General features: G+C 39.3%; 2 protein-coding genes across 2 annotated transcripts in view; one reads left to right on the top strand and one right to left on the bottom strand.

Moving 5' to 3' along the window:
- The first annotated feature begins 7,337 nt into the window (after positions 1-7,337).
- On the top strand, positions 7,338-20,323 carry mafk (v-maf avian musculoaponeurotic fibrosarcoma oncogene homolog K). Its single transcript, XM_037792029.1, has 3 exons — positions 7,338-7,536; positions 15,108-15,188; positions 15,277-20,323. The coding sequence occupies exons 2-3, from the start codon at positions 15,144-15,146 to the stop codon at positions 15,709-15,711; spliced, it is 480 nt and encodes a 159-aa protein (XP_037647957.1). The 5' UTR covers positions 7,338-7,536; positions 15,108-15,143; the 3' UTR covers positions 15,712-20,323.
- A 547-nt stretch (positions 20,324-20,870) lies between these two features.
- Positions 20,871-27,151, bottom strand: part of tmem184a (transmembrane protein 184a) — a 29,111-nt gene continuing 22,830 nt past the window's right edge. The window contains exons 7-9 of the mRNA XM_037792027.1: positions 26,208-26,377; positions 25,933-26,130; positions 20,871-22,266 (exon numbers count right to left, since the gene is read on the bottom strand). Coding sequence (XP_037647955.1) covers positions 22,037-22,266; positions 25,933-26,130; positions 26,208-26,377 — 598 coding nt within the window. The 3' untranslated portion in view covers positions 20,871-22,036. The remainder of the gene's footprint in view (positions 22,267-25,932; positions 26,131-26,207; positions 26,378-27,151) is intronic.

The raw sequence follows: 27,151 nt of genomic DNA on the forward strand, positions 1-27,151 counted from the left end.
CCTTTTTATAGGGACGATGCAATTTAAAATACTTCCAATACAGGAGAGTTTGCTCATTTTCTTTTTTTCCCCCGTAATAATTTATTGGGAGTAATATCAGGTGTACTGAAACATACAAATAAAGCACAAATGTAAATGATTGTCCCTTCATATTTTGGTATTTTCCCCTAAAGCCCAATCCCACCTAACCCTCACCCATTCCTGCTGCAAAAAAGGATACAGAACAAAAAACAAAGTTAAATTAAATTTCAAAAAAAGAAAAGAAGATAAAAAATAAATAAATAAATAATAAAATATAAAGTACACTTTGACAGTAATGATAATTATAGGATGAATCCCAAACTACAGATAAAATAGGCTGATAAACTTTACCATGTACAAATGGACAATTTAACTGTTACTGGTCATTTCTGTTTACATAAATCAAACTTTATGATGGTGAGTTTTCTAATTTTCAACTCTTGCCCCTAGTATAATAATTATAAGTATAAGTATAATCGTCCACCAGATGTCCCCATTTATACTGCTTCAGGGTTTGGGAAGGATTTTCCCCATCGCTAGTGTCAATATCAGCAGATATTTTACCATCTCATAATCATTATCATCATAGTCACCATTATCTCTGCACAGTGTACTTAAATACAGATTCAGATTGGTCTAAACTCCTACCTGAGAAAAAATATTAAAATGATCCCTCTACATCAGCCTAACCCTTGTTTTTTTTATATATTCTCTGCATAAACACTTACATTACCGGATTAATATAAAGACTTTGATAGGAAATCTATCTTATCTCTACTATCCTTCCCTCTAATAATATATAATTCTCACATCAGAGACATCAAGCAAGTAAAGCAAGCAAGCAAAACAACATTTTAATCTTTATAATAACTTAATAAATATAAGGTTGATAAGGCAATATTTTGTTCCAAATTTTTAAATCATCTAATATTCTAATTACAAGTGTTTCTTGCATTTGCACCGACAGTTTTGGGAGCTTTACATTGAATTAAGAGGTGGGAAAACTTCATCATGTAATCTGATTCGTATAATCATTACAAGAAGATCGTTCCTCAAGAAAAGGATGACTCATTATCTCTGAAAAATGGCATAAGTAAGGGCATAACTTATCTTCATATAATTAGATTTAAGGGTGAATCAGTAGCTGTTTTCCTTCTGGACAAAATAAAAGCACAAAAATAAGAGAAACAAGATTATATATGATGGAAAGTTTTGACAAAGATATTTATTTTTTATATTTATTTACAATAGTTTCACTTTCTTTTTCATATTAGTACACTAGAATATCTTTCTTTTCATATGAATACACTACATTCACTTTCTTTTTCATTTGAATACACTACATTCACTTTCTTGCCTAGAAAAGCAAAGTACACAACTTTACATTTTCATGCCTCCTTTAAATACCACTAATTGAACACTGGGTGGCAGCAGTCTCCATTCTACTGCACTAACATGGTAATATTACAGTATTGTAGAGGGTGGGAGGCTTCTATCTTACCAGAATAAACCTTTATCATGTGTGTGATTGTGAATACATAAAGATAAATGAAAACAGAACAAGACTTAAATCTAAACAGAATAATCGGCCATGATAAAATAACAGCATTTTGTGGGGGCTTTATCAAGGACCACACACCAGAAAAGAAGAATGAGAGCAATTTTATCATAACTTTCCATATTTCACTACAGATAAAACCTGAAAGGTTAACACAGCAGCAACACAGTACACCATCAGATCCAAAAGGAAACAAGATGCAGATTTCTCTCAGTCTTCAGTCATCAGGAGAGCACAATGAAGTACTATGTGATAGTGAGTCACACATTACAGCAATGTAGATTGCAAGGTTTTCTGAGAAGTTACAGAATGCAAATTCTCATCCCGACAGCTGTTTTCATTCTTTAAAAATATCCATGCCTGGAGGAGAACAGCAGTCTGAGCATCAAAGCTTTACCACCCTTAATAATGTCCATATTTAGTCCCACTCGTGGTCAGCGGCAGTGCTTTGTTCATTCCTTAAACATTACTAAGCTTGCTCAACTACTATGTGTACAAGCTGCACCATTCTTGCTTCATACTGTCCTCAAAACTTTTATTCTGATAACCAAATAGTTTTCATCTTTAAGAGAGAACTATTAGGCTTTAAACAGTCCTTCTCCAGCAGCCACCACCACTACTGTAACTTCACCATGTTCGTTTCCATGCAGCTCCAACCTGCCAGTCGGTTACGTAAAGTGTTTTCATCTGAAACACATTTTGGTGAAGTCAGTGGAATGTCCAGTCAATGTTCCAAATTAAATCTTGTGTCATAAGGGAAGTCTACGAATCTGCAAAAACAATCCTTTTACTTCTGAAATTACGTACGGTACAAACAGTGCCAGAGGCAGCTGTCTAACGTCAGCCATCCTCAGTTAGCTATACTCTACACTTGGAGGTAGAAAATGGGATTAATAATTGAATGTTTTTTTGTATCCAGTTTGATTTAAAATGATTCAACTTTAAATATGTCTTTGGGTCACTAATCATTTTGAGCATTTAGAAGAAAAGAATGATCCCCTATACAACAGGGGGCCTCTTTGTGCCAGATCACATTTCTCAATAGTCTGAGTCACAAAGAAGCAAGTTTAGTGACTCAATGTTACTTCCTGTAATCCAAACCTGCCTGTAAGATCTCAGACCCCAAAAGGAAAAAAACCTGTCGCACATTGTCCACTGTTTTTATTTTGTTTTTTTAGACACAAAGGGTGTACTTGAGGTTATCTACACCGCCGCCAGATGGACAGTAATTGGGTGGTATGGTGTTGACTGAGCAGCTGGATGTTTGACAAGAATATCAGTGGTCGCTCTGCAGAGACTTTATTTCACGGATTTTTCTGTCTCTCAGTCGACTGCTGGCAACAAACAGACAATAAACCAGAACTAGAGTCTTGTTTCTATTTTATTTGTTTATTACTATTCTTTATTTTCCGCACTGTATCGCGTCTCATCTCTACCATCTCATCTCATTTAATCTCATATCTCATATCATTCTAATCTACTTCAATGTAAAATCATTTTTGATTTAATGTAATGTAATCCAATACCACCTCTAATCTAATATAATCTCATCTCATTTATTCTCATATCATTCTAATCTACTTCAATGAAATCTCATCTCCAATTTAATGTAATGTAATCTAACATCACATCTAATCTAATGTAATCTGATCTCATCTCATCTATTCTCACATTACAGACAAAATTAGATGTGATGTTAAGTAATGCAATCCAGTCTCATCTCATTCTCATCCCATTTCATGTAATCTCCAATTTAATCTAATCTAATCCAATTTAATATCTACTCTAATCCCGTCCTATTTTGACTCTTATCTAATCTAATTCTATATGATCGAATCTCATTCTCATCTAATTCCATCCCATCTCACCTAAATATCATATAATGTAATCTCATATCAGGTATTCTCACCTCTTCTCTACTGTAATCTAACCCAGTCTAATCTCATTTAATCCCATCTCATCATATTTCTAATCTAGTGTAATATAATATGATCTCATATGTTCACATATCAACTCGAATTAATGTAACACAGTCTCATCTCATCTCATTAATCCAATCTCATCTGTAATCTGATGTAACCCAGTCTCATCTCATCTCATTAATCCAATCTCATCTCTAATCTAAAATGAAGTAATCCAATCACATTTTATCTCAAATGTATTCTAAATTAACGTACCCCAGTCTAATCACATTACTAATCTAGTGTAACATAATTGTATCTCATCTCAAGTATTCACATCTCATCTAATATGATTTAACCCAATCTCATCTCATATCTATTCTAAATGACTTTAATCCAGTCTAATCCTATCTCATCACATTTGATCTCTAATATGATAAAAATCCAATCCCATCTCATTTCACCTCATCTCTAAATTCTGCCTTTGTGCATTACAAAGCTGTTTCATTTAATCTAGAAAATACAGCAGCAAATGGGAAGTGTTTCGCCAAATGATGCTTGTGTTTATCTCATGACAGGAAGGCTACACAACGGAAATGATGTGTGGTTGTTTGTGGTCAACACGTAGGTGACGCAAACTAACCAGAAAACAAAGCGGGCTCCTCATCTGACAAAGTTTATTTGCTTTTTACTCAAAAACATGCTCCAGTGCAGATGAGGCCATCACCATCTCTATTGTAAGTAACTGATTCCACATGGGATTCAGTGGAAGAGCTCGATCTGTTGAGTCACTAACCGTAAATTATGGCGGTAACTTAAATCTACGCCAATCTGAGTATCTGGCACAAAGTCAGGGGGAAAAAGATGATTTGTCACGAGTTAGTCAAATTCGCTGGAAGGGAGATTTGTATTGTGACTCAGAAAAAGTCAATATTGAATGTTGTTTTTAGCAATGCTTTGGAAAAACTGTAAAAACAAAGAAAGACGTGTGCAAAGTTTAACATTATTTTGGTCTAAACAGTCTCATAGCAACATCTAAGTCAACATTTATCATTGATTCACTGGTCATCTGCTTGTCACACTTTATCTAAAGGTCAAAATTTCATCACGCACCCGAGACTGTTTATTTGTTTCTCTCTGTCTCTCTCTGCTTCCTCTTTTGTCTCTCCGGTGGCTAAACATAGCACCATTAAACAGAAACCATCATGGAACAAAAATGATTCAGTAATGAAGCTACTTTTGGCCTGAAACGGGCAATTAAAAAACATACTAACCGTGACTCCTACAAAGACTTCATCTTGATGTTAGTCTTAGCATTGCAGTTTGTTATGATGGGAGTTTTCTGCCAATCTATACTTTTTAAAGAAGGTATTTGACAGTATATATAGGCTCTATTAATTGCTAAATGTGATAAATGGATGTGGCTGTAACAGATTAATATCTAATTTAATCATGTCTGCCACACAGGCTCCAGATGTTTACCTTTCTCATGCATGTGTAATGAGGGCTGTCAAAGTTAATATGGTAACGCAAATTCCTTTTAACGCCACTAATTTCTTTAATTTGCTTCGTGCTATCTTGTTGCGAAGGAGGCTGAATAACGCTCCAAACCTAAGCTAGATTTTGGCGATGAAAACTGTCATGGCCATTTCCAAAGGGGTCCCTTGACCTCTGACCTCCAGATATGTGAATGTAAATGGGTTCTCTGGGTACCCACGAGTCTCCCCTTTATAGACATGCCCACTTTATGATAATCACATGCAGTTTGGGGCAAGTCATAGTCAAGTCAGCGCACTGACACACTGACAGCTGTTGTTGCCTGTTGGGCTTGAGTTTGTTATGATTTGAGCATATTGTTTTATGCTAAATGCAGTACCTGTGAGGGTTTCTGGACAATATTTGTCATTGTTTTGTGTTGTTAATTTCTAATAATACATTTGTACATACATTTGCATAAAGTAAGCATATTTGTCCACTCCTATGTTGATAATAGTATTAAATAGTTGACAAATCTCCCTTTAAATTACATTTTGAACAGATAAAAAATGTGTGATTAATTTGCGATTAGCTCCGGAAAAGCATGCGACTAATCGTGATTAAATCATTTTAATCGGTTGACTGCCCTGAGCTAAACTGTTTGCCAAATGTGTTTTACATTTCTGCAAATTCCACTCAACATATGTCAAGGATGGACAACATTATTACTTAAAAGTGATTTACCAAACAGTATATCCTGCAAGAAACTTGTGAAGTATTTCACAGGATAATCTTAGTCTGAAAATGTGCTCCAAGTCATGTTGGTCCAGTCAGCAGAAAAAAACAAGTGAAAGTGCATTTTCCTCCTCTTTTTATATCCTTGTTTGAACTGTGCAGCCCACAGTGTTTATAGTGTAAACACACTGCATCTGTTTTTAACAGCCACTATAGAGTCTGAAGCAACCTCAAAAAGCCGAGGTCTTCTTAAACTATCGACTAGATGAACCCAGAAGAGTGCAGCAGCAGCAGCCCTTAAAAGGCTCCTGACTTAACATATTTACATCCAGTACTTAATTACCCAGAATAAACCTGTGACGTTAACTGGCAGCAGTGCAGTTAAAATAAGAGAAATCCTGTGACTGCTGGGCTACTACTGCCACATACTTTCCTCAGGAAAGGAATGCTGCTGCTGCTGCTGCTGCTGCTCCCAAAGTCAGACAGGGAGGGAGGAGGTCGCTGTTTTCTCTCTCAGTTATAATGCACATTTTTGAACAGCTTGTAGTGTAGATTTAAACCATAGAGGAGTGTGGGAGGGAGGTCAGCAGACTAGAGAGAGTTTATGAGCTTAATAGTGAAGTTTTTTCTTTGGCTGACATTAAGATTCAAGATTCAAGATTCAAGATTCAAGATGTTTATTGTCACGCCGGTTGTACAAGGTACAAACGTGTGAAATACTCTTTGCTGGGAAGCTCCATTAAAATAATAAGTTATATTACATTTACAATACTATTACATTTACATTACAATTATAAAGAAGAAATACTTTGTACAAGGGCATATTAAAGTGAGATTTTCATTTTTTTTTTATTATAAAGCAGGCTTAAGTCCTATATAAATACTGTGAAAGTATCGAAACACTCAATCCACAGGGAAACACACACAGCCCGTATTCAGAAACTCTGCATTTGAAACAAGCTGTCAGGATTTCTGCCCATTCATGATGTCACGAATATACAATATTTAGACCCTTCACACAATTTTAAACGTAAACATTCTAAATGTGTCCCAGTTTATTCCTGGTTGCAGTGTGTATGTGAATGACATCAGCTGACAGGAAGTACACATGGACCCAAGCTGTTGCCTAGCAATGCAATTCTGTTGCAATTCCGTCAAAATGCGCTAAAACGGAGCGTTTCAGACAGAGTGTAAATACAGGCATATTCAGGCTGACAGTATGAAGAAAATAAAGTTTTTTTTGAACATTACAGCATGTAAACATGTTCTAGTAGAAACACAAAAATACAAGTATGAACCTAAAAATGAGCACGATATGGGACCTTTAAGAATATATACAGGCATATTAAGAACATATATATATTAAGAACATATGCAGTACATACAGTATAAGATATATTTGTGTGAGAAGGTGTCGTATGAAGTATATAATATATAATATACATATATAATAGCAACATGAGCTGACTTTGTACAGATTAGTTTTGTAAAGTAAGCAAAAGCATTCAGCCAGCAGCAGCAGACTATCTACCATCTATTTATGGCCTTCCACCAGCACCCCCCTCCACTTCCCAGACTGACGTCAGCACAAAGTTATTTTCATGAATGGAGGGGGCGGTCACGAGGAATCGGTGACGTGAGTGCTTGCGGAAGCAGAGCGTGGAATGTTGGTACATTGTTGTTGTTTTGTAGTTTAATTCAGTACGAGGATACACCGACTCCGTCTGCTGCTGCTGGACGCCTTAGACACAAACTGTGGCAACTTTACTGCGCAGCCTGGATTGGAAACCTACTCCGGACACTTTTTACGCATCACGCGTCCACAAGATATCCGCGTCCACAGAGGTGAGCTTGTGTTTTGTGAGCTTTTCTTTTTTTTTTTTTTGTAAAAAAGATGTTTTGACATCACTTTTTGTAAAATTTGCTCTAAAAGTTGTCAGGTTAAGGTGACATATTGGCGCATGCAAGACAGGATTATGTTTTGGGTATACAGGCGCGCGTCATGTAGGATACGTTTTTGATCCCTGGTTATGAAAGTTGACTTTGTAGATTCTTCCAGTTGCGTGGACACGTGTTGTGTTAAAGTAACATAACACAAAGACCAAAAAAAAAGTGTTTAAGAGCTCGGAGTATAGTCGCGAGAAAGAAGTATAAAAAAAGTGTAAAAAAAATAATTTGGAATAACTGCTTATTTTGTTTCTATGTTTTTATTTTATTGGTTTTGAATTTCGAATTTTAGTAATTTTAATCAGCCTGGTCATTTTTAAAAATTAATTGATTAATTGCAAGAAAGAAGTGAGGGAAACAGGGAAAAAGTGTAAAAAAAAATAATTTGGAATAACTGCTTATTTTGTTTCTACATTTTAATTTTTTTTTATTTCGAATTTTAGTAATTTATAATCAGCCTGATAATTAAAAAAAAAGATTGATTAATTGCCTCAATGAGTTACATGTTATAGATATCTCCTTTTATAAAAAATATATATAATAAATCTATAAGTCGATTTGTTCAACACATTTAATGAACAAATATTATATATACAAATAACAATTTTTTTTCCAAATTAGATTGTTAATGTTATAAAAACGCCCTTATATAGGCCATTTATTACTGAGCTCCACAGACAGACCCATTATGATGATGATATTGTAAGATTAAAAAAATAGTGAGTTTTGTTTTGTTTATTTATAGCCTACTTTCTGTCACTGGAATGAGCTGTTTTTTGGGGGGAAAATGGAAGTGAAATATGCTGTTCCGTTTTTAACTAAATCATATAAAACTTTCTCACATCCCCCTTTTAATTCTGCCTCTCTGGCTGCTTTCAACGCGGGATTTAATTTAGGCTGCTATAATGCAAAATACCAGCCTACTTTTGACATTGGAAACAACACGTGGTCTGCATTTTAGACATGTGGGACAAAGGGCACGATGTGAAGTCAGACCACCAGGGCTGACTGGCCTACACACACACACACACACACACACACACAGTCACTAAACAGCAGGAGGAGTGCATATTTCCACAAACAAACCACTCTGGAAGAAGAAAAGGCTTTAGATATCATGCATAATCTTTATGACTTGGGTAATGATAAGGGAGCTGAAAGTGCAGTTGATTTTTTTTTTTTGGATAATTACCATATAATAACACAGTTTACCTCAGAAATAATACTGCTTATTTTAAGTTATTTCTGCTTTTTTTATTAACTAATTTGGACTTGTGACCTTTTAAGACCATTGTGATTAATAAATGGAACATATTTGTCTCTGTTTCACTCAGATGTTCACAGATTTGTATCTGAGAGGCTTTTGTGATTCACTGTTGTTTCTGGTGGGTGCACACACAGTGTCTGCTGCTCTCAGACAGCCAGTGGGAGCGGATGCACTCCTCTTGTCATGAGGTTAACATGTGGTCCAATCACTTAAGTGATGATGTCTTCTTTGGATGGAGAAGTAACAGTTGCTGACTCATTTTACCACCGCTATAAGTCTGCGATAGTGACAAGGCACATAGGGAGAAATCCCCCTTAAATCACAGGATGTTGTGTCATTGTCATCAGATAGATAGGATTTCTCTTTTCTGCTGGTCAGGGGGTGATGGATGAAAGCGTAGTAGAATGCAAAACGTCTTTGCGGTGGGGTGTTGTGAAAGTGAAATAGCTGTGGTTTTGCGATGGTGTGACTCACAGGGAACACGTCCACCATGATGTGTTTTGCTCCTCTTACTGGAAAAAAGATGTCAAGTTTTTTGGTTATTGACTTTGGACGCCTGGGATTTCATCCACAGCTTGAACACGCCAAACACAGTCAGTGTATACAGGCAATAACAGATGAATGTGTGAACAGGCCTGGGGTGTATCCATCCAAAGTGACTCCCTGACAGTTATATAGTGTCTGAGACGGCTGACTCTGCCACCCACGCTGATTTGCATTCTGCTTTTCTGTCGGAGTGACCGAACTCAACCTGCTGCTTTCACCTCATTATAGTCAGAGGTGTGGCAAGTGTCAACATTACTCATTTATTTAATTTGGTGGGATATGTTGTGTTATTGGGGATTCCTTGTTGCTTCTCACTGGGGCTGACTTGCTGATTCAATTGTTGATCTTTTTCCTTGCCAACTTCCCGATTCCACCGTGACTCAAATTGCATGTTGGCAGCAACACAAACAAATACTCCACAGAATTCAGATTGTATGCTTTGCTGTCACATCCTGCCTGTTCTCATGCAAGTGTCTCAGCTATAGTTGTTTTGAAGGAGAAGCACGTTATTATTAACAGTATTTTTCAACTATAGAGCCTTTGTTTTTGGTATATCTTGTTGGAAAATCAGGGGTGATATTTTCCTATGATTCACACATTATTGGGTTCCAGGTAGTAAAAAGTGGGACATGTGCGTCCTTGTTTTTTCTCTCTCTTTTTTTGCATTCTTGACATTTCTTTGAGTCCCAGCGTCCCTGGTTGGGAGAATATCTTTTGCTCAGACGAAGTTCTCCTCCCTTTCCGCACTGAATTTCTGTTGTTAATGCCAGCCATTTCCAAGGTTCTCTGTACTTTTCCTTCCTCTCCGTGAAACAACGGGATTTTCCAGGAAACGTCAGATCGGGAGGGTGTGATTCCCTGCCGCTGGTCGTCGCTTTTACCAGTAAACAGCATGACTCACGGCTCAGCTATGCTCTCTATTTCCTTCACACAATATCCCACCAAATGTGCTGCGCTGGAGAAAGAGCAGAGTGCCGCTGGAGAGAAATACCTCTCCACTGCCCTGAGAAAAATGCAAGAAAAGCAAAGAGCTTTCTCAGAGGAGTGTATCAGGCTGTCAAGGGCAGCAACACGTCTGCTTAACCTACTCCCAAATTAAAACAAAAAGAGAGGATAAACAAAGAGCCCAGACAAGCCAACTCTGCATTTATCACGGCAGCATGAGCGCACAAGTCTTTGATATGCTGTTTATTTTAGCAGGAGGCCGGGCCCCACAGTTACCTGCTGTCACTGAAGTGAAGCCTTGAACTTAACCAGATGTCTGACTTTAAAAACAGTATAAACAGTGAACAAATGCGACATAGGTTTATTAAACTGACTTTGTCTCAAATATACACTATTGCATGCTGGATTTGCTCTTTAAGAGCTGTTTAACTCAGGCGGATTTGTGACACATGTAAAAATGAGTCTTTGCCTGCCTCTGTGTTTTTTTCGGCACTTTCAAAAATAGCCTTGGAAGGGTCAGTTCATCTTCAAAGCAATGTGAACACCCAAAGAACAAAGTGGCAGGTTTACCAGAAAATATTCTGCTTTCCACATCAAATAAGACGCATGCTTAACACACAACCATAACCATGAAATGTGTGTGTAGTGTTTATAAAGGACAGTTAGTTGAGGAGCTGCTCTCATGCAACATTTCACATTTTTGTAACACATTTGTAACAACATTGCTGCTGAGTAAATACTACATTTTTGCTTATTAGTCATCTTGAGGAATGAAACATTACTTTCTGTTTTATGAGAAAGTCAATAAAAGATAGACCCTACAAGAGAAAGCTAGTAGACTCCTAACTTGCACACGTGTGCACACAGGCTGCCTTTGATTTGTTTGGGCAAGTGAAAGAAGTGAGACGCTTCTGAATTCCAGACATTTCGTGAATTTCGCAGCCGTTGTTTTACAAGTGGGATTGTCTGAACTCCACCCCCGTTTAGCTGAGTGCATCGCGGGACATTAGTCAGACCGAAATGTTCCGTCTTAAGCGAACATTTGCCTGCGTTGTGCATGTGAGGGTTTGCACATGTGTGTTCACTCAGGAATGTGGTTTTGTTCTTTACCCGCCATCTGCGGCTTTTCTTTGAGGTATTTTTCCCAGACTCCTTTTCTTACTCTTATGAAAAAACGTAATATGAGTTGTTTTCTTGACTGTAGTGCAAAGCCATGATTTGTCATCTGTCTGAGTGGTGAAACCGTAAAGACTGGATTTGGCTGTGTAGCATAATTGCTGTTTTTCCTCTGAGGAAACTTTGGCATCTTGAATCAGGAAAACATTGTCTCTCTGTGAGTTGCAAAAACATAAGCACATGCTTCAAGAATTTCAGGGAAACAACCTGGCCTCTTGGTTCAAGCTGGAGGCCCCTTGTATGAAGAGAGGGAGGCCCCACACCACTTTTCCATGATCTTTGCAAGGAATATACCCAGGGACCCCCTCTGATGCAATACCACTTAAATTAGGCTGTTCGGGCCAACTGGCTATAGAGGAACGTTGTTCAGTTCTTCATCTTTATTTGATGCTTCTGAAATCTTAATTATGCAATTCTTTCTTTGCAAAATGAATGAAGGACACCAGAGAGAGCAGCAGATGTTCCCTAAATGTGTAAACATGAGTCTATGTGGCTCTGGGTTGAGCTGGGTTGTATTTGTCATCTGTTTATTTATATTTGAAGTCAGGAAACGTATTTGAAGTTCACCTGCTTGTGACAAAAACACTAAACATTCCGTAGACTGCAATGTTTTTAAAAAGTGCACTTACAGTAGTCACCGTGACGTCACCCATTGGTTTGTGGACTGCCGTTTTGAAGCCTCGAGTTCTGCATTTTGGCCATCGCCATCTCGGTTTTTGTCCGTCGCCATCTCAGTTTTTGTCCGTCGCCATCTCGGTATTTGGTCGTTGCCATCTCGGTATTTGGTGGATGGTGAAAGTGCTGACAGAGATAACAGTGTTTACCTGAGGAGGAACCGGAGGGCGGGGGCTGTAACCGCCATATAAGATCAGTGCAGAGTAGCGGCTGTGAGCTAGCCAGTTGGGCACACTCACATGCACGAACATGCACTAAAAGGACGCACAGCCGGCCCGGCTAGGTCAACAAAGCCTGAGAAACTCGGTTAACAACACACACAAAGGGAGAGCAACTTCATTCTCTGCTGAGGTTACTCTTTATATAGTAATTATTTGCTGCTATATTAATGCTTTGCATATCAAATTTAGAACCTTTAACTTTCATGAACTAAAAACACACTGTGAAAGGGTTAAAGTTATAAGACAAAAACCCGGACTACTCCGACAACGCCGTGGTAGCAACCAGTCAATCACAAGGTAGCCACGCCCTAAAGCATCCCCTGCTTTATGGTCTATTTGACTCTAAAGGGGACCATAATTTATCTTCTATACAATCAGACTTCTTTTTGCAACCAGAGGAGTCGCCCCCTGCTGGCTATTAGAGAGAATGCAAGTTTAAGGCACTTCAGCATTTGCTTCAATTTTCCGACCCTGGAGTTGCCCACTGCGACTGCACTAGTTCTTGAAATCAGTAACTGTAAATCAACAAGCCCTGTATTAGCAATACATCCATATGATCTGAAAACATGATAAAAATCCCAAAAAGAGCAGCCACACCCAGAGTATGTTCTCCCATGAAAGCTGCAGCTAACAGCACTGCAGAGAATATTTGCCCTCTTACTGAGGTATCACTTATCGCACACTCACTTAAATTGTTTAGTTGGCAGAAATTTGTGTCAGCACTGTGGGCTAAATATATCTGCCAGAGTTAAATAAGGGCATAGAGCAGCTCAGGAAAGCCCAGTGTAAGAGGATCCAAGCAGCGAGACACAGGCCTAAATCCATAGACTACATTGTCTCAAAGCAAAAATACATCAGTGACTATAAAGGAAAGAATTTCTCTGTGACACCCTATCTCCAGGAATGTTCCACATGCTGCCCTGTAAAGTTCAGCATAACTGTAAATGTTATGCTGATGTGATGGGGCTGTTTTAATGTGCCACGAGGAGGCAGAGTGGTGTCCCTGTAGACACATCAGATTAGGGGGAATGAACAATCTAGACTGGATTTAAGGGACATAACAGGATAAAGACACATTGAGGATGTTTGTGCACAGGATGTCTTTTAAGTTATCAGCACAAGTGCTTCTTATTTGTACTATGAATAGGCTGTGGTTATGAATGAGGCTTGTTTATCCTTTTGATGACCATGTGACTCACACTCCCACGCCCATTCGCAGGGCGTTTCCATGGCAGCAGTCGAGCATGGAACAGTGCACTCGTAGTCAGGCCGGTCGGCAGGTCCTGAAATGGAGCCTTGGGGGGCGGGGGCGGGGGCGGCGGGGGTGGATGTGTGCCTCTCACAGGATCACAGCTCAGCGCTCTCGCCTTTTTTTGGCCATGGCAGCAGTCCGGAAAGCATGTGCTCTCGCCGTGATGAGTACAGAGAGGCTTTTCTAAAAACTGCCCAAAGAGCTTCAATGCAAAGTTGTGTGGAGAGAGGTTTCTGGTCTAGTGAACTACATTGTCAGGGCCCTCCTCCTCCAACAAGTAAACATAGGTGCTCTCCAGTGCTGGTGTTTTAATGGTGTCATGCTGCCCTCTGCCGGCATCTGTGGCTCTAACATGCAAACGTCAATATTGACACATGACGTAATGCTGGAATGTTGTTATGGTGTCTTTAAAGTGAAGTTGTGGGGATGAGTGCCAAATGTAATGTCGTACTCAGCATCTGCAATATACAAAAATATGTGTTAGTAGCAGAAGTATTCAGATGTGTTACTTAAAGCTGCAGTTGGTAACTTTTGAGCAAATATGATAAATATCCTGACAGTATAGTGCATCATGCATCGTGTTGCTCTGTGTCGTCCCAGTGCTCCTAATGGTGTTTGCAAGACTTCACTGCGCTCGAAGGAAAACAACCAATCAGAGCCGAGCAGTCTCTAAGCAGCTGCCAATCACTGCTCGCGAAACTCTCAGAGCGGCGGTCAAACTGTCAAACTATAGACAGCGCTGATCAAATACGAGTCACGAGGCGTGATTGACAGCTGCGTTATAGAGACTCCTCGGCTATGATTGGTTGTTATCCTTCGGGTATGTTGAAATCTTGCAAATTCCATTTAGAGCACAGGAGGAAGCAGGGGAACATGATTTTTTTTCACTGATAGTATTACATATTATGACTTATTATAACTGATGTATAAATATGTAAAAAGCATTTTAATGTTGTGACTGGTCAAAAGGGAGATCATTTAAAATACATTATCAACTTTTGGTAGGTTCGTCTGTAGCAAAGCATCATATTTTAAAAACTGATCATATGTTTTGTCTGTAAAATATTAATCTGTAAAGCAGAGGTGTGGATTCAAGTCAGACTGGAGTCACAAATTTGATGACTTTAGACTCGACAAAATCAAAAAAGACTTGCAACTTGACTCGGACTTTAACACTAATGAGTCGTGACTTCACTTGGACTTGATAAATGTAGGGGATTGAAAAGTACAATAATGCTCTCTTAAATGTTGTGGAGTAGGTATAAAGTAGTACACAATAAGTACAGAACTTGAATAGATGTACTTTTACTTTCCACTACTGATAGCCTAATATGTTGTGTTTCACTTTTAAGTTATATACTATTTATTTTTTCTTTTCACTTTTCAGTGTGTCTCTTCTGTGAGATTCTGGCCAGTTGTCTGCATGCAGGGAATGACGACTCATTTTAAGACGAGCAAAGCTTTAAGGGTAAGTGGGAGAAGTTTGAGACTTAATGTATTGTTAATATTCAGACATGGTGCCGTTTTATTCACCTATTGTTCATGTCCTGCTGCAGGTCAAGAAGGAGGGTGAGAATGCCCCGGCGGTCAGCGACGACGAGTTGGTGGCCATGTCCGTGCGGGAGCTCAACCAGCACCTGCGTGGGCTGACCAAGGATGACGTGGCGAAGCTGAAGCAGCGGCGACGGACCCTGAAGAACCGGGGCTACGCCGCCAGCTGCCGCATCAAACGTGTCACCCAGAAGGAAGAGCTGGAGAGACAAAAGATAGATCTGCAGCACGAGGTGGACAAGCTGGCCCGCGAGAACGCAAGCATGAAGCTGGAGCTGGACGCCCTGCGAGCCAAGTATGAGGCCCTGCAGTGCTTCGCCCGGTCCGTGACCCGCGGGCCCCTCTCGCCGGGCAAGGTGGTCAACACCAGCGTCATCACCATCGTCAAGTCCGCCAAACACAACAACTCCAGCCCGACCCCGTTCTCGACTCTCTCCTAGTGGTGACAGGACTGGGCTTCTCCGTCTCCTGCCTGGTCCTTCCCGGTTGTGACCCAGCCTGAACCCACTCATCCTGCACTGAGAGGACACTCAGTAGTTAGACTGAGGGATGGGATGTGGGTGGCAAGCTCTATGTGATGTTATGCTGCATTTACAATTCACTCTCTCTGTCCTTCTGTCTCTTTTACACAATCTACATTGTCTGTGCACTGTGCAAACTCCCTCTTCCCCGACCCGACCCGAACCCCCCAGCACCGGCAGGGTACTGGGCCTCTGTGACCCTCCCTACATGACTGTTAGTAGAGATTTTTTACTTTTTACTCCAGTGTGAAAAAGTATCTGATGTGGCACCATTGGCCTGGGACTGCTCTGACGCTATTAAGCATAAAACTTGAGATTTAAGTACATATGTGACAGTAACGCCGAGGCCAAATCACATTTTTTCTTTACGTAAAAGTGTCTCAATGCTAAATTGAGCCTTTAAAGCTGTTGCCTTAAAAGGATCTAAGTGATTAATATAATATAAATTATTATAGAAGACAAAGAGGATTCATCGTTCCAGCTTTGAGGTCAGCCGGACACTCTTTATAGCCACAGTAACCAGTGGTCTGCTCTCCAACCAGTTGCCTTTACGAGCCAGCCAAACACAACAACAGGTGTTTTCACTGATTAGCTCCTCTTCTCTTTTTGAAGGTGCTAAGCAGTAAAATCACCTGTTGTAGTGTTTGGTTTGGAGTTAAATCCTGCCTACTCATGCGTTTGGAGAGCACTGCATTATGTTTGTTCAGCTAAATGCGCTTTTGTTTATATTTCTGTCTTGGTTATGCAAAATGTTACTCGGTGGTCATGCCAAATAGTTAATTTAGTAAGTAGGGAAAGTAATGCTAGAGAACAGCAGTCAGTACAATCCAGTAAAGGCTTCCATACATGTCGTCTAATTTAGGAGTTTTGAAGTAACATTTTTCATTTGTGATTGAAAAGTTTAAAACTCAATTATTAGGCCACAATTTGTATGCAAGCCTTTGCTGGACTATATCGATATATATATGCCTATTTTTCTTCTATTGGGCACAAAGATAAAAAAAAACAAAAAAACTTGTCTCACATCTACAGGGTGTCTACAGCAGATAAATCAGCTTTTAAAAGAGGCATATCTGATGCACCTTGCTGTCATTAGAGCTCATCCATGGAACGCTTGACATGTGCTGGTATAGTTTGGTGGAGAAATTGTTGGATTTGTCAGTGGGGCTGGAAAGTGTACAGTTAGTTATGTTGTTTAAGACATTGGAGGGCGTTGGGCAGGTGCTGCAAACTGACTCTGTTGGTATTTTTGTGACCCTTTGACTACAGAAAGTATTCACAATTTCTGCTCTGATATTTTGAAATGCAAAAGTATACTTGTTTTCCACAGATTGGAACAGGCAGAATTGGGAAGAGTGAAATGTTGAATTGGAAAGTGATTAATGAGCATTTTTGGGCCAGATTTGTTTGGATTCAGAAGATCTGACATAACCCAGCTTCTATCATTATATAGCACTTAAAGTAAACTGTTCAGATGCAGTATAAAACAAAACAATTCACAGGGCAACTGATTTGTAGAATGACAGATAGAAGCATGATTAAATGTGGTGTGACCATCGACTAGGTCAAGCCTAATGTACCTAAAGACGGTATACTCTCTGATATGTATGCCACAGCACTTACTGGGTGATGTTTTGCCTCTTTCCTTTACATGCCACTCTTTTGGTAGGTAATCCATATTGGATATAGTGATAATGAGAGCGGTCCTTACAAGTGAAATGCAATTTTTAACTTACTTCCTGTATATTACAGACTAGCGAAATGCTAAAGCTCCCACTGCCTCCCGTTGTCACTTTACATTGAGAACTCCGTCCAAATAGAAATCATTCCTACTGCTGGGTCACGAGAAGTGCTGCTGCTGGTGTTGGTAACTCTCTAACAGTAGCTATTAACTTTGCTTTTGACACACTCTTCTGCAAGAGAACTCCTGACGCCCCTCTCTATAAAACAGTGGTGTCACGACAGCTAAATGCAGTAAAACACCTTCCTCCTGTTGTGCGTTTTGAGATATTTAAATATGAAATTCACTTGAAATCAAGCCGTTCTTACCGAGGATCCATTCCTAATTTGGAGTGAAGTCAATAGAGATTGTTCATGTCAGGATTTTCTCTTGGCTAAAAGAGGACATGAGTTTTTCCCCTGTTCCATAGCTGCAAAGAACAGTACGGGGAACTTTGCTGCTGTACAACCTGCTGTGATTTTTAAGCAGGGGCAATGCTGTGTTCTTACTTTTTTGTATTTTCACTTGGTTTCTATGTTGATACATCCTATGTTCTCTTTCTGATACTTAGTTTTATATGCATATACAGTATATAAATATATATATATATATATATATATTACATATTTTTCTATATTTATGTCTTTTACTATCCTGGGAGTGGTGTGATTATGTAATCATTCTTAATCAGTCAAATTATGTTGATGCTGACCTTTGTTTTCTGAAAAAGTTGTATTCACATTTACAATGAGAAAACTATTTTCATAACTTAAGTGTTCTTTGTGAGTATTTATACCCCATGAATAAGTCTTTCTCAGCACATTTACTATGTGTCTAATTCTCAAATTGGACAGACCGTGACTAGGGTTACATACAGGCTGCAGCTAATTATCTGAAACAGTCAAGAATTAACCGTTTAAAAACGGGGAAATGACGTTCTGACTACAAGATTCACTGTTAGGAAAGAGCATGTGTATCTGTCATTTTAGTTCATAACGTGAATCTTATAATATTGTTTTAAACGATACAAAATTAAATGTAATTAATTGAGATTCTACATAATTTCTGGATCATTTAGCTTGAAATATATACCAAACCTCCAGCAAATCAATGATCTCAAATATTGAAAACAAGTGTACATGATTCAACACAAGAGCACATTGGTCTGATGTGATCAAATTTTAAAATGTCTAATATTGATTAAATGTTTAATCCTCAGTTGGGTCTTTTGGGCTCAATTAGTTTAGGAATACATTAGAATATTTTATTCAGAAAAAAATAAATAAAATGCTCTTATTTTGTAGTATTAACCTGCATGTAAACCTAGTCAGTTGTTCCGGATGCAAAGACGATGTACTTTTCTCAAGATGCCAATTGATTTAGTCGACAGTTTCTAATGATGATGATGGTAATGCTTTTGTAACCGCTAAGAAACTTTACCGGAAAATAACTCCAAAGCTGCTAAAAGACTGTCCACCCAGACCTCTTTATGTTTAAGGTCTGTTTTAAATCAAGAGTCAGAGGAATATATAGATAGATATTACATGTTTACACAATTCATTTTGCAGCAAGTTATTTTTTACAAGACAATACTGCTTGAAGTGTTTTCTGACAGTGACCTCTTGTGGTAAAGTTTCAATACAAAAAGCTGTAAAATGAGGCATTGTTTAATTTAGCACATATTACTGTATTTGGATCTGAGGTGGATGTTTTTAGGCAGCACACCTTTAAAAAATAATACTAAAAACTGTAAAACCCACTAACTGTAAAAAGTATACATTTCCATACCATGCCATAATAAAAGACAAACCTGTCTCCAGGTGAATTAAGTACTTTGTTGTTAATGCTACATCCAGTTTGACCCAGTAGAGGTCCATTCAAATACATGTTGCTCTTAGGCTTGCTTACCACAAGCAAATATTTTCCAGACATAATTTATGATTTCCACAAGCCACTTATTTTTGCTAAAATAAAAGCAACCCTGCAAATAAGTTTAGGAAGCGTTACAAAGAAATGTAGACAAAAAGAGGTATAAACATTACCTTCCATGGATGTTTCCTTCTTTACAGTTGAAGCAGCTGCAGCTTATTATACAGCACCAAGGAGCTGTAATGGAACTAAAGTTATCAGTGGTTATTTTACATTTTATATGAACCATAACAATGCAAATGTATGTATGGAAATTAGCATTTCTTGTATAACTTGACTAGGTATTCAAGGTTTTTAATTTAAAAATACGTCCTAAAAACATGTCTTTGGTTAAATAAGCTGCCACACACAAGCTTCGCCAGTCCTACAAGCTACAGTATTTCACTTTTGACATGTAGAAAGTCAGTTCTAGTATAAATTGAGAAAAAGCTTCATAATAGAAGGAATGGAGCACGTATAATGATGATAGGGTTGTGGGTGAAATACATTAAATGTTAATTAAACAGCAGCGGTTTCTATGTTAAGTTTGTACTTTTGGTTAATGATTTCTTTGTTCTAGTCTCGTAGCAACATGTTGAGGCCAAACGAGGACAGTAATAAGGCAGCATAAACTGAGTATGTACCCGTCACGACTTGTCATTACTCTGCTCATATATATTTTATATTTATTTCATTGAATTGTGTAATTTTATTAAAAAAAACACCTAAATTATTTTTTATTTTACATTCATTTATTTACATGTTTTCTCAATGAACTACCCTCATGTACAAATAAAAGTATGTATTTGTTTCTGCTCTGATTTAAAGTATGGTAAATTATTCCTATAAATAAGTCTGCTGTGTCTGTTTTTGTACCTTCAAATAAAGCTTTTTCCTCATTGACAAGTGCAGATTCACTCAGTTACACAGGCAAAAAACAATTATTTAATTTTGTACGAGTGCCACACAGGACTAAGACACACAAGTCAACTATTTCTTTGTACCCAACTAAATTAATTTCTGCTTTCCCAGAAAGACAGCTACAATTGGCACAAGAGGATATGAAAATTAAAACAACCTATGACTTGATATACAAAATTGGTCTTCAATACCTAATGTACTTAGAAGGCTACATGTCTCCCATGTGAAATTAACACAGATGATAACATTTCTAGAGAAAAAAACAAAGTGGGAGAAGAAACTAGGGCTGCAAGTCGATTAATCTGTTGATTATTTTCTCAATTAATCGATTAGTTGTTTGGTCTATAAAATGTCAGAAAATGGTGACAAATGTCAATCAGTGTTTCCCAAACCCCAAGATGACGTCCTCAAATGTCTTGTTTTGTCCACAACTCAAAGATATTCAGTTTAATGCCATAGAGGAGTAAAGAAAACACAAAATATTCACATTTAAGAAGCTGAAATCAGAGAATTTTGAGTTGATGTTTTACTCAAACCAATTAATCGATTATCAAAATAGTTGCCGATTAATTTAATAGTTGAAAACTAATCGATTAATTGTTGCAGCTCTAGAGGAAACTACAAAGTCTCTCAAAGCACACAGTTTTGTTTATGTTTCTCTTTTCCCTCCACACAGAATTTGGTTTGGTCCGACTACGCCTGAACTAAACACATTAAAATACATTAAAATATTCCCAATTCAAAATCCAAACAACAAATAGAACATATTTAAACACCATAAATTACACCAATCAAATTCTGGACATATTTCATAATCTCTGCAACATGGAATTATAACGTGAATGGTGATGTGAACACGTCCAACATAAACACATTTACAATAATGCAGAAGCTGCAAAACAACTAATTGCGAGCGTCTGTTGAAGGCTGTCTAGTTGCACAGAATTAAACTCTTTAGCATGCTGGGAAAATTAATGAGAAGAATACAACTCCCACTTCGTAGGAGACAGGTTTATCCAATTTGTCCATGCTATGGTAGATACAAAGGATTGTGAAGTGCTATAGTCTGCAGTTTGAAGTGCCTGCTCCAAAACTAAAGTGTCTCTGAACAAATCTTTCCATTTGTCAGGAAACCATGCAGAGGAATGCTCAGCAAATACTTCAAACGAGCGGATGCGAGAGATGGTCCATAAAGTGTCATTCCCTGCCATCGCTGGCTTCCCTTCTTCTCCTCCTGGAGTCACATATTAATCATCTCCTCTTTGAAACTGACATGAATCAGAGGGAACGCACATCAGACGGCCAGAGAGCGAGCACCGACACAATGAACGAAACAGAATCAGGATCAGGGACGCCGCTGAACATCCAGCAGCTTGATTTGAAGAAAATTCACAGCTCCAGATGTCTCCGATACAGTGAAGGTGACACGGCAATATTACTGCTGAGATGAGGACGGGTCACTTCTCTGGTCATTGGCTATCAATTTTAAAAACTACTATTAATTCCATCCTCCTCTTGGTGCTTAAATTATTCATTAAAACCGGACAGAGGCGAGCAGTCCATCTTAAATACTGGGATAATGAAAATTAAACACCTGGATTCAATCCAGCTCTGTGCGATATGCGACACAGCCATTTCCCCAGGGGGGTCAGAGACGGGGGTGGCAAGGGCACAAACATCTTGCTGGAAGAACGCCTATAACTCATCATCAGAGGTGATCAGCATGATCTTGTCAGACTTGCGGGAGCTCTTGTTGCCCGTGGCCACTTTCCCATTTGCGCTGGGCTGGACCACCTCCTGTGTGGACTGCATGGTGTACTGCTGATAGGCTGGGGAGAAGTTGTGGATGGCATCCTGAACCATGTCTCCCGGATTCATGGTCTCCTTCAGACCGCTGGAGATGCTGTGCATTGTAGGGAGGTTATCTGTAGGAACATAGGAACAAGGAGATGAACAGTTAGACAATCATATACGTGACTGCAATGTTACAGCCTTTAAAAGAAAAAGTTTGAAAGTATAACTTCCTGGAGTCTCCTCTGGTTGCATGGCAACTGCTCCTGGTAAAGAAATAGCTACTAGAAACTCGTCGTCCGGTATGGCGTGCCTGCAGTGCATTCATCTCTTCCACAGCACGTCACATTTTTCTAGCGGTTTTTAGATGTGCATAAAAGTTCAAATATTCAAAACTTTTCAACGCTAGGCACGGAGTCTCACCAATCGTCAATGTCAAACTTTGGCTATGGAGTATGTGAGAGGGGAAGGTGGAATTCATATCTCATGCCGTGATAGTTTCACGTAGGCTACGGTCTTGAGAGAGCGACAGAGCGAAAGAGAGAGATCACATCTTTCCGTTTATCACATTTGATCGACCAGTTGCAAGCACACAGCCCTGCTCCACAGGTGCATCAGCTGTTTCGCCTGGCTAGCTTTGCCAAGGCGTTTTTGAAGCAACCGCTCCTTTATGTATGTGAATTTTGTTACCTTTAAAAACAGAGCCATGCTAGCCGTCTCCCCCCGTTTCCAATCTTTATGCTAAAGCTTACTGGCTGCTAGATCCAGCAACATATTTTTTGGAGAGACGTGAATGTGGCAGCCTACTTATCAACTAATTTGACCTTAAGCAAGAAAGCGAATTAGTGTATTTCCCAAAACGTGTAACTATTCCTTTAAATCCCTGAACCAAGGGGATCAATCTGAGAATATAAATAGGAAATTAAAAAACCCATGTAAAAAAAAGTTGCCATTTGTGTAAAGAATCTAATATGATTTCTTGAGGACCAAAAAGTTATTGAAAAAGCTGTTATTTCCTAACATCAGACACTGGTTTCACGACTGGTGAAACTATAACTTCATTGTCAAAAAAAGTGAAATATGCCCATCACAAGTTCCCAAAGCCCAAGGTGACATCCTCATATTGCATCATATACACAGAAAAACCTCATATTTGTTCTAATTATCCTTTATTTTAGAGAGGTCCCATTGAGATACAATATCTCTTCTGTCAGGGAGTGATGGCATATTCCAGAAGCCAGAACAAAAGGTTTTTAATTTTTGCTTGATAAATGACTTAATGACGTGTCAAATTAATTTTGTCTATCGATTAATTGCCTTCTTGTTTAATTGGTACCATAAACTATCCACTATGTGACATTAAAGCAGTAATGTTTGACAATCAGTTTAAAAAAGAAATCACTAAATAGGCATGATTTATTTCTTTCACCATGGCTTTTTCACAGGCTGCAGTCTGTAAATGGACTGAACACAACTCAGTCACAGCCACTCACTGATGGTCCCTTAGCACCCAGCTGTGAGCGAGGTTGAATTTACCCCAGAACTAAAAGGGTCTTCAAGGCAAAAAAAAGAGCGGGCAGACATCCACAGCCTTCTGCTTCAGGGTCACTGGCAGTGCTGTCTGGATCGGCTTATAGAGGTGGCAAAGAGAAGGGCAAGGTACGGTGGGATGGGTGGGGGGGAACAGGGCAGTTATGCACGGTCTGCTGAGTTTCTCCTTACCGCCTGCCTGCTCCACAGAGGAAAAGGGAACCAGAGGTGTGGCAATCTCTGCAATCACACACATCAACACCTGAGGGACAATGTGCACCAGCAGAGCTACAGTGTTAATGTTAGTGCCGGAAAGGGGACAGGATGACTGAAGCAATACCACAAAACATAAAAAACGACACAAAAAATCAATTGTGAAAGTGTATAAGGGTTTAGAACATTATGGTAGAAGTATACGATGGTCATTCACATGCTCACTTGTGTCTCATAAGTTGTTGCAGCTATTTTTGGGTTGATACCCTTTGTTATACAGATTTGGTGCTAAATATAACCTTTTTTACCACTTGAGAATTGATAAAAATGATCAATAATCCCTCCAAAATACCACATTAAGACACCAAGACCTTGAGGAACACCAGAGAAAAAGCCATGCTGTGATTTGTGATTTTGTGCCAATGTGGAATCACTTCCACATTGGCTTCACTTCTCAGACCCTGGAGTTGCCCACTGCATAAAACCCATTTTCATTCACATATCTTGAGGTCAGAGGTCAAGGGATCTCTCTGAAAATGGCCATGCCAGTTTGTCATAGCCAAAATGTAGCCTAAATTTGGAGCGTTATGTATTTCTAACATGATATAGTTGGTACCAATGGATTCCTTAGATTGTTTAGTTTCATATGATGCCTGTATCTAGCCCGCTGCAGCCTCTTAAAGACATTAATGACTCACAGGGTTTAACTGGACAGCAAGATGAATAATGGATTTCTTTCCATATGGGCAGGAAGAATGGGTGAGGATGAAAACCAATAATTTTATCCCATTGCTTTCTTTGATTTCATCTTGATTAAAAAAAAAGAAAAAAGGTCATATCAAGCTGATGCAGAAATGTTTCCGTTTTCATCATCACCTCCCGTACTTCTGCATGTTAAGCAGCTCAAGGGAACACAGGGTTTCCTATAGGACTGAAATAAATGGCAAAATGATTGATATCGCTACGGAAGGCTTTTCCCATGGCTTCCATTTGTCTTTTACTTGCAAGCAGCGCTGACGTCAAAGAGGTGCCGCTCCCTCTCTGCTGGATACTGTACTGTGGCTTTGAATCCCTCTTCATCTTCCTCTACATTGTTTCACTGGCAACTGTCCTCTAAGCAATGAGTAACAATGTGTGCCCTGAGGCCGATGAAAGCCCCCGCCAACTTCCAACCTGACCGACACACTGATCACGACAGCACTACATTATTTCAAGTAGAAAGTTTTAAATATGTAGACATCCCAGTACAGTACAGTTATGCAAGCTGTGAAAATGTTGTCATTATGCAAGGAGTCCAATCATTCGGCACATAATGTTCCCAGATTTGAACTTGGAGCAGCAGCAGTAGGCTACCCATACACATTAAATTAAATTAACCTTCATGCATATTTCCCAGTTTGTCATGTATGAGGTTTGATGAGAAAGTTGAAGCAGTTCACTCATGAACTGTAAAGTGTTCAAACCATCCAGCTTTGTGAGAACTTGCACTATACTGTCATATTGTTCCCCTTTTCATCTTTATGTACAATATACTGGTGAAATTTCCACCCAGTGAAAAGCATTTTTTTCAGTAACGTGGGCCACAACGCCTACCTCTACCTGACTGCTCTCTCGCTGATCTGATGCGGCTCGCACGTGTGTGGTGTCCACACAGACAGCATTGCTTCTGCGGGGTGCAGCCTCGTGTCCTGAAGTGTAATGTGTGCGCATCTGTATAGTATCTCATTCTTTATTTTAAAATTGTAATTCTGATAATAATCCCCATTTTACTAAATGTATCGGTTATCTGATGACGTCTACTTTTCTGTAATGAATTACAGTAATTACGTAACACCGTTTCATGTAATCTGTTACTCCCCAAGCCTGTTTAAAAGTCAGTCTGACTGGACTAAATGGCTGCAAAAGGCACAAAGAAATGCAATTACTGTTGCTAACACTTTCAAGCCTGTGTGAGTCCTTATTCTGTCGGGGGGGAGAGAAGGGCAATTAGCCTCAGATCATGTCAAGATATTTTCAAAGGGAGGGCAAAAGGTAATGAGACAGACTACGGCGCTCACCTGGCACTTCATTCTTTTTTTCCTGGTAGACGGTGCAGGTGAAGGCGTATCGGAGGGCAATAGCAGCAAAGAACATTTCGATGCAGATGATGAAGTTCTGCCAGCCTGCTGACACGGTGCCGGCGCCAACCTCTTGTCCTTCGATGAAGAGTGCGTTGGGTATGACGCCGCAGCGCTCCAGGATGGCAAGGACCATTCCTACAAAGCAGCAACATTTTCATCAGCTATTTATACTCTCATGTACCGATACAGAAGACGCAGATGGGTGACCTTACCTTGCCAGAAGGATAAGAAGATGACAGATTTGATGGTGAGGAATTTTAGCACTGGTTCATACGGCCTGAGCAGGTCACTTGTTGCGAAGAAGAAGAGGAAGAGAGCGTAGAGAGACAGGCTGACTGAGAAGTTGTAGATGATTGTGATGTATAGGTATCCTCCATTTATGCTGCACAGAAACAGAGTAGGAAAAGCCCCATAATTAAAACTTTGGTAAATTTACAACCATGACATTTTTCCATTTGTGATCATATGACAAGCCTGCGTACAGCGACTTCCCTAAAGCCCTGTTCAGACCTGGCATTAACATGGGTCCTGGGTGATCCGATCACAAGTGGACAGCTTTAAGTACGTCTGTTCACACCTGGCATTAAAATTACGTCTCCACACGCATCTACAGTGACCACTTGTAATCGGATTTCCCATTCTATATGCAAATAAATACGTATTTAACACATGGCTTATACAGCAGATGTTGTGGCGTAATATTACATAAATGTCAGTAGTAATATCCTAAATATTCGGGAATTTGGGTACATTTTATTAACATCAAAATATAAGGTTATTGTCAACCGGCGGTCCCCGAGGGAGGAGAGCGAGCAAGCAGGCCTAGTCTGATAGTCTGTAGATTATGTAGCCTATAGATAAGATATATTTTAATAAAATACAGTTGTACTGACAGGATACAGTAGATCACAGAAGCTGTTTCCATGCCGTGGGGCAGACAAGCACTGGTGTCTGCCTGTCTATCAACATGAGGAGTGCAGTGAAACCCTGCGGACCTCCACTTCTGAATGTGGTCTGAGGCCATGTTCAGACCTGGCATCAACATGCGGGTGATCCGATCACAAGTGGAGATTGAGACCCGATCGCTCGGACCACATTCGGAGATGGTCTGGGCCGCATATGGCCACGTTCTTTTAGCAGTGTGTATGTGAATGTG

The sequence above is a fragment of the Sebastes umbrosus genome, chromosome 14 (genome assembly GCF_015220745.1).
Source record: "Sebastes umbrosus isolate fSebUmb1 chromosome 14, fSebUmb1.pri, whole genome shotgun sequence".
Classification (NCBI taxonomy): domain Eukaryota; kingdom Metazoa; phylum Chordata; class Actinopteri; order Perciformes; family Sebastidae; genus Sebastes; species Sebastes umbrosus.

Bases quoted from the DNA above. Each gene is read 5' to 3' on its own strand.
- mafk (XM_037792029.1), top strand. From the start codon at position 15,144: ATGCAGGGAATGACGACTCATTTTAAGACGAGCAAAGCTTTAAGG. The intron at 15,189-15,276 runs GTAAGTGGGAGA...GTCCTGCTGCAG, and splicing joins AGACGAGCAAAGCTTTAAGG to GTCAAGAAGGAGGGTGAGAA.